General features: G+C 36.1%; 1 protein-coding gene across 6 annotated transcripts in view; it reads right to left on the reverse strand.

The window, feature by feature from the left end:
• Positions 1–3753, reverse strand: part of LOC105256886 (UPF0692 protein CG33108) — a 4717-nt gene extending 964 nt beyond the window's left edge. For 2 of the 6 annotated variants that reach the window (XM_011267197.3, XM_025410483.1), the window contains exons 1-3: positions 2303–2639; positions 1727–2137; positions 973–1305 (exon numbers count right to left, since the gene is read on the reverse strand). In XM_011267197.3, the coding sequence (XP_011265499.1) occupies positions 973–1305; positions 1727–1941 (548 nt within the window). In that variant the 5' untranslated portion in view covers positions 1942–2137; positions 2303–2639. The other 4 variants (XM_011267178.3, XM_011267170.3, XM_011267183.3 and 1 more) reach the window with 4 other exon arrangements.
• Between the last annotated feature and the right edge of the window lie 4727 nt (positions 3754–8480).

The raw sequence follows: 8480 nt of genomic DNA on the forward strand, positions 1-8480 counted from the left end.
CACGTACAGGGGTTTCGAAAAGTCCGGTCGAATATCTCAAAAATAACGCATTTTAGAAAAAAATGTTTCAGACGAAAGTTGTATGGCTTGAAGGGGGCCATCAGATAGTGGCAATGATTTGACCTTGGAGAGTCATTTGAAGGTGACGTAAAGGTCACCTTCAATTTCTTAAATGGAACTCTCTATTTTTTATTACATATTCTTGTAGCTTATCCCGAGAGCTTTCCAAAACACTATAATTAAGTATTTTTTCCTTAAGTGCTTTTCGAGTTATGAGGCTTGAAATAATTTCTTAATTTTACATAAACCATAAAATATCTAGTAAAATATTCATTTTTCGATTATCTTAACTTAATACTCTTATGCACAAAATAATGTGAGGAATCAATTGGTGTAAAGAAAATATAATAGTTTCTAAAAAAAATATGTAATTTGCAATTAACAATTACATATTTTTTCTCAAAAACAACTATTTCTTTTATTTTTATTACACTAATTGATTCCTCAGATTATTCTGTGCACAAAAGTATTAAGGTAAGATAATCGAAAAATGAATATTTTATTAGATATTTAGTTTATGTAAAATTAAGAAATTATTTCAAGCCTCATAACTTGAAAAGCACTTAAGGAAAAAATACTTAATTATAGTGTTTTGGAAAGCTCTCGGGATAAGCTACAAGAATATGCAAAAATATATCGGATGTTCCATTTAAGAAATTCAAGGTGACCTTCATGTAACCTTTCAGCGACTATTCAAGGTCAAACCATTGCCATCATTTTATAGCTCTCTTTAAATCAAACAACTTTTATATGAAACATTTTTCTCTAAAATGCTTTATTTTTTAAATATTCGATCGTTTCCGGACTTTTCGAAAAACCTGTACAAAGGAAACATAGACAATAACTTGTTGTAATTCAAATTACAAATAATTACTAAATCTATCAGTCCTTTAATTTTAATATTCGCTGTACCTGGAAGAGATTAGTCCCACGAGCAATGCCCAATGCGCTTTATGGCCCCTCTTCAAACACGGGGCATGGTTAAAATCTGAATCGTACGGAATCAGCACCATCGCTCCGTGCGCCAAAGCATGAGTTAACGTATCTGGGCATTGTTGTAAATCCACTAGAATATCTGGTCTGTGATCGGGCAGATATTCCGCAGCCAATGTTCCCATAAAGTCGACACTGTAAACCTCCCCGTGTTGCGTGAATCCTCGAACACGAGCTTCGGCAAGAAGCTGACTCACGGAAACTGGTTTTGTATATTCCTGCGATGCCATTGCGAGTGCTACCAAACCACATCTGTGAAACATTTCGACATCAATTGTCTGTATCGAGTAATCAGCATAAATATATGAAATGGAGAATTAATTTATAAATTATTAATAAATTATTGATAAATTATTTTTCAAGTAAGTTTACGTATTTCAGCACATATGTTGAAAAACATATTAAAGCACTATTACTTTGGACAGCACTGTATCTAATCGATTCAGATATGTAACACCTTTGTTATATTTTTATCACATCATCACATTTGCGCTGAAGATGACCCAAAAATAGGTTCGCTATCCCTTCTTATTTGCTTCATACTTTTTTATTGCATAATAAATAAATAAATGTGTTATAAACATCGACGCTCGACTCATATTGCTTGAGACTAATTTGTTAATTTTAAATTTCGAGTCTTGTACCTTTATTATATTAAAACAATAATGCTTACTGTGGCCCGTCTTGAAGAATTGGTTCCACTTGACAGAAGTAAGTTACCTCTGCGTCCTTCAATTCATTCCTCGAGATCAGCTTTTCGATTTCAGCCTCGGCAGATGTGAGCGTAATTTTAGCCCAGGGGGGCAGCGAATCGGTATCATTGACTTCCGTCTTTTCGCACATAGGTGCTTCTGGCAGGTTTGAAAGAGGCGGGGGTGGTGCTGGCATTTCTCGACGCCAAAGTGCAAATAGGCAATTGCTGAATTGAATACAAAAGGCTTGAAAACGCTCCGACAGCTACAAGGTATCATCCGTAGGTGTGATGAGATTTGATTCTATCATTGTTCACAATGGTATTACGAGAACATTCGACTGGAACATCCTTTGTTCATCCTAAACAGCCTCTTGGGACCTTCTGCAAGACCTGCGAAAACATAAACAATCTTAAATTTCGAATTTAGTCGAATCCCAACGTGCAACCGACTCCAGCTATTGGTGCCTGGGACTCGTGGAATCGTTAGTCTCGTTATTTGAATCTACAACACAGACCGGGGGAGGGGGGGAAAGACATGTTGTCATCAAACTGTACCTCTGTCAATCGTTGAAATCTCGGAAAAACCCGACAATACGAATACAATGGGATTATTGGCACTTGGAATCGAACGACCCGAGGAGGATGTTGACGCAAAATCTCACGAAGCGACGTTCGGGGGATTTCTAATGGCAGCGCGATAAACACATGAAGAAAGAATAATAATCAACAGAATCGGTCACGGAACAATACATTACTGATATATAATACTCTCGACTACCCGATGACAGGTGTGATCGAAAAGTGCGATGGCTCGCCCGGGGAACAAAACACAGAGATCGGCTGTTTTATATTTATCGTGCAAGCGAGATGAGGAAGAAGAAGACGGGAAGGGGAGATACCTTGCCGTATGACTTTGACGTTTGGCACACGTCCCCCTCTACCCCCACCTTCCCCACCGCCAGCCAACCTACCGTTCGGCCTGTGACAGTTCGTGACTCATGCACAGTGTTTGCTGGTATCTAGATAAAATTATCTAGATAAAGAATGAATCATCTTTATCTTTAACCAGATGAAGAAATACAAAGTATCTTTATCTTTATCTTAGATGAAAAATATATGTCATCTTATCTAAAAATTGTCTAAGATGACGTTTTCATTGTGCAAGTTTTGCAGGCAAGCTTTTAAAAATCTATCAAAAATATCTGAAATATATTTTTCATATTATTATTATTAATATATTATAAATATATTATTATTATATTATTAATATATTATAAATAGATTATAAATATAAATTAATAAATAAATATTTATCATATCATTTATATACTTTTTTGTTATTATTTAAATATTCTTTAAGAAAAGAGAAAGAATGTGTTTATGATTTTAATATCCTATTTATAATCTACGTCACATTTTTTAACAAATATTTATAGTCTTCTAAAATAAACAAAAGTATCTAGATAATTATCTAGATAATCGCAATAATCATCTCATCTTTCATCTAGATTAAGTAAAAGCAAAATCATCTTTATCTCATCTGAGATAAATTTACGGATTTTTATCTTTATCTTTATCTAGATAATTTTGAAATTATCTACAGCAAACACTGCTCATGCATATACATTATGTAAGTCTGAAATGGGAGTACTAACGCTCTCTCGCGTGCATCCATGTCACGTCTCGTTCCGGCCTCGGCCTCGGATTATCGAGAGGACTCTCGAAGGGCGGTTAATCGAGCGAGGCGTCCTGGACGACCCGAGACTCGAGTTTCGCGGTTATGTCCTCTCAATCGTTCCTTGTAAACGCGAGCTCGGGATACTCTGCTCGCGCGGACGTCCGACGAACGACGTCGGACGTATGTCGAAAAATTTATATGTTATGCATGTATATGTGTATATATGTGTTCGTCTGATAAGAAGCTTCTCGTAGGTGATGCGGGATTCGAGACGAGACGACTCGCGCACCCACTCTGAGCAAAGCCATCCGCAGGAGCTGCCAGATCCACGAAGGAAGCAACATGCAACACGTAATGGAGGGGGTAACGGACATGCGAGCGTAAAGGCCGCAGCACACACTTTTGCATAAGCGCATAACCATAAGCATAAGGAAATTGATTGGTCCCCAAGTATATGCATAAGAAAATGAACCAATCAATTTTCTTATGCTTATGGTTATGCGCTTATGCAAAAGTGTGTGCTGCGGCCTTAAAGGTGCAATTTCATTGACGCTATAAAGTAGCGTCAATCATTGGTTGAACAAAGAAGTAAGTAGTTGCTTCTTTGTTCTTTAGCATCAATGAAATTGCACCTTAAGCGTATGTACAGTGCGCACCAATAGCCACATTCAGTGCACTTAGGCCCGGTTCCATAACTCGAGTTAATCCGAGTTTAATACATTAAACTGGATCCTGATTGGTCCATTCGCTACTTAAACTCGGATTAACTGGATTGTGGAACTGGGCCTTAACAGTTGGGCAACATTACTAGATTTTCCGATGTAATTCGACGCTGATTGGTCAGACCTGAAAGTAGAGACCAATCATATTCGATTGCTATTTAGCGGTTAAGGCCCAGTTCCACAATTCAGTTAATCCGAGTTTAAGTAGTGAATGGACCAATCAGGATCTAGTTTAATGTATTAATCCGAGTTTAATACGTTAAACTGGGTTCTGATTGGTCCATTCGCTACTTAAACTCGGATTAATTGGATTGTGGAACTGGGCCTAAGGTCGGTATTCATAGTCCGATCTTATATTTAAGATCGTCTTAAGTCTGGTCCGAGGTTGACTTAAGACCTCATTCAACCAATCAAATAGCTGCGTAGCATTTCAAGCTCGAACTTAAGACGATCTCAAATATAAGATCGGACTATGAATACCGGCCTAAATCCGCTAAATGTGGTCAATGCTCTTGTCTCTGAGCGGGGCAAGGGTAAGGCACTAAATATATGAGTATTCTATACTCCGCCATTTTTAATCCATCCCCCCATCCCATATAATAATATAATCTCACTAAGGCCCGTTTCTACCAACGCCGCTTAACTTTAATCTTAAGGTGCGGCCTCATTGACGCTAAAAAGTAGCGTCAACCATTGGTTGAACAAAGAGGTAAGTATACTTACCTCTTTGTTCAACCAATGGTTGACGCTACTTTTTAGCGTCAATGAGGCCGCACCTTTAGCTTAACTCATTCTTTGTCTCCTTTTAACTGTTCTTTTAGAAAGAGACAAAGAATGAGTTAAGCTAAGATTAAAGTTAAGCGGCGTTGGTAGAAACGGGCCTAACCTATCTACTATAATCTCAGCTTAGCGACGAGGCGAGTGACACGAGAAACAAGGAGGGGGAATGGATTAAAAATGGCGAAGTATAGAATACCTGTATATTTAGTGCTCTAGTGACTAGAGAACCTCTAGGAGAGAGAATGGACAACTGATCATGTGACATGTGATCAAGCTTTTTCATGATTGGCTGGCAGAAAATGTATCAATTTTAGCTATTGCGACGCCAATGCAAAATATGATGACACACAAATAGGTTAATATATGGGTGCTTTCCAGCTATGGTAACACAGTGATACACTGTGTGACACAGTGTTACACAGTGTCGACTTGTAGTTGGAACGCTTTTTAGCTTTTTTATTTTGCCACTAGAGTGCAGGGCAGTCACTTTTAATAGTTGTCACTAGGTCTAAATTTTCAGAACGTTCCCACACAACATTATGTCGTCTTAAAGACGTCTAGATGTCTTTAAGTCGTCTTTTGATGTCTTTTGGACGCAATATCACGCAATACCATTCTTAAAAAAATTAATGATACCAAATATGAAATGTTATGTTGGCACTCACTGGGGTGCTACAAAACGACGACACAGGCGAACACAGCATTTTTGCTGTGTACGATTGTGTCGACTTGTGTCGTAGTTGGAAAGCACCTGTGTCGACACTGTAGCGACACAGTGTCGCCTGTGTTGCTTGCTGGAAAGCACCCTATGTGTGTCATGTGTGTCCTATTTGTGTGTCATCATATTTTGCATTGGCATCGCAATAGCTAAAATTGATACATTTTCTGCCAGCCAATCATGAAAAAGCTTGATCAGTTGTCCATTCTCTCTCCTAGAGGTTCTCTAATTTTATCAATCAATAACTGCATTGTAACTATTTGATTGGTTGAATGAGTTCTTAAGATGATCTTAAATATAAGACCGGGCTATGAATACCAGCCTAAGGAGCAATTAGGAGCATGCTCCATGTGCCTCACCTTTGAAGGTGGTGCAGTTGAGACAAATGTGCGCGCAAGCGTAATATATAGAATATGAATTGATGGATGGTTGCAAAAGCATCAAGATGAGATCCATGTTGTCATAATACTGTAATGCGTGATTGGATTTGGAAGCAAAAAAGAAAGGGAAGTGCATCAAGTCCGTTCGTGTCACCAAATGTTGGTGCATATGAACTCATCTGCTCTAACCGCCATCTTACCTGTGATCCAAATGCTCTCTGGAGTACATTGGAACATGCGACGCGAACAAACCTAATGAGTCGTAAGTCGTAGACAAATTGACCAATCATGGTTGATTATTTTTGAAATAATACGACCAATATAGATCCGGCTTTAAATTCGAGCTTGAAATGCTACGCAGCTATTTGATTGGTTGAATGAGGTCTTAAGTCAACCTCGGACCAGACTGAAGGCTATAGCACACACTTTCCATAAGAAATAACAGTAAGGTTTCGACCAATTGCGTTGCTCAATTTGGTCGTCCGTAACCAAATTGAGCAACGCGATTGGTCGAAACCTTACTGTTATGTCTTATAGAAAGTGTATGTTAGGGCCTATCCAGACAAACCTGCATAGGTGCATATGCATAAGGGTGCGTTTTCACTTGACGCTAAAAAGTAGCGTCAAGTGAAAACGCACTCTAACATAAAACCATATGGACCAATGAGCATCGAGTATTATGTTATGTAAGTCAATATAGCGATTTAATGCTCGATGCTCATTGGTCCATATGGTCTTATGTTATGCATATGCACCTATGCAAGTTTGTCTGGATAGGCCCTTATAAGGGCCTATCCAAACAAACTTGCATAAGACATAAGCATATGCATAATCATAACCATAATAAAAGCTTATCCAGATAAACTTGCATAGCATTGATAAGCATAATGTATAAAGAAATCGACCAATCATAAAGTTGCGTTTCGAAATTCATTGTCAATATTGGTAATTGGCAATGAATTTCGGAACACAATCGCCGGTGTTATTATACTATAGTTTATTACCAAAGAATAAAATATTTGCCTCGTTCCTTTTTTGTGTATATTTTTAAAATCGACTACACTTTTGTCATACAAATGAGGAAAATTTTTGACAAGATCTATTAAAATTGTATCAGTATCGGCTTCATTATATTCATATTCATATTCTTGAGTGAGATCATTTACTTTTTCTGATTCCATCTTCTGACTTCAGTATTTATAGTATTTTTTTTCTTCTGGAATATTGTTAAACCTTGTAAATATATTTTACAATTATTTTTGTATTGATCGCATATTTTTTCTTAGACATTTAAATTGGCATTTCTAACTGTACTTTTTATTATTATATTCTCCTAATAAATCGATTATAGAAAAGTATAAATATATAATCAATAATAATGTACATATAATGTATGTAATAATGTAAAAATATGTAATCAACAATGTGTTTGCAATTCATGAATTTAATACGACAATCACTATATTTATTTATAATTGTATGCATAGAAAGATTGTATAATATATTAAAAAATTGTAAGAATATATATAATTTATAAAAATTTATAACAAATTCTAATATTGTAAATATAATGTAATATTGTAAATTGTGATAAAATTAAATATATATTAGCTATAAAAATGTATATCATATCTTATTATTATATAGAAATATTTTTTAATTATTTATTCGTTTTTTATTTTTAGGAATCTTACCTGCACAATGGAATAGCTTGCTGGTTTAATCACAGATTATGAGACACCTCCGATTAGAGACAGTACAATTGGACATAACTGGTTTTGATTGGCTAATCGTGCTTGATCGTGCTGGTTACCCTAAGCATCGGTCGATATGATTGGCTGTTTCTAATCGTACTGTGTCTAATCGGGCAATCCCCTTAGCTCTTGCGGGGATTAATTAATATTAATTAATAATTGAAAATAAAACTACGCCACAAAATATCGCAAAATATTGCAATATATATAAATAAATCTAAATTACTCCTAAATGCAGAATAATAGTCTGCTCCCTCAGATATCGCAAAATATCGCAAAATATCGCAATATAAATAAACCTAAACTACCCCTAGATATTTAATATTATACTGCGCCCCCAAAAATCGCAAAATATCGCAATATAAATAAACCTAAAGTACCCCTAGATACAGAATAATACTCTGCGCCCCAAGATATCGCAAAATATCGCATTGAAATTAAATCTATACTACTCGTAGATAATTAATATTACACTGTGCCCATAAATATCGCAAAATATTGCAAAATATCGCAATATAAATAAATCTAAACTACCTCTAGATAGAGAATATTACTTTAAGCCCACAGATATCGGAAAATATCTAAACTTTACTGCTCGAATGTTATCGAGCAAATAATAGCAATACCATAATGTACAAACAATAGCACGCTATTGTTTACGTCGTCAAAATCGAACATAATATTATTGATAATTCGTTCCC

The sequence above is a fragment of the Camponotus floridanus genome, unplaced genomic scaffold, assembly GCF_003227725.1.
Source record: "Camponotus floridanus strain SB8 unplaced genomic scaffold, Cflo_v7.5 scaffold32, whole genome shotgun sequence".
NCBI lineage: Eukaryota > Metazoa > Arthropoda > Insecta > Hymenoptera > Formicidae > Camponotus > Camponotus floridanus.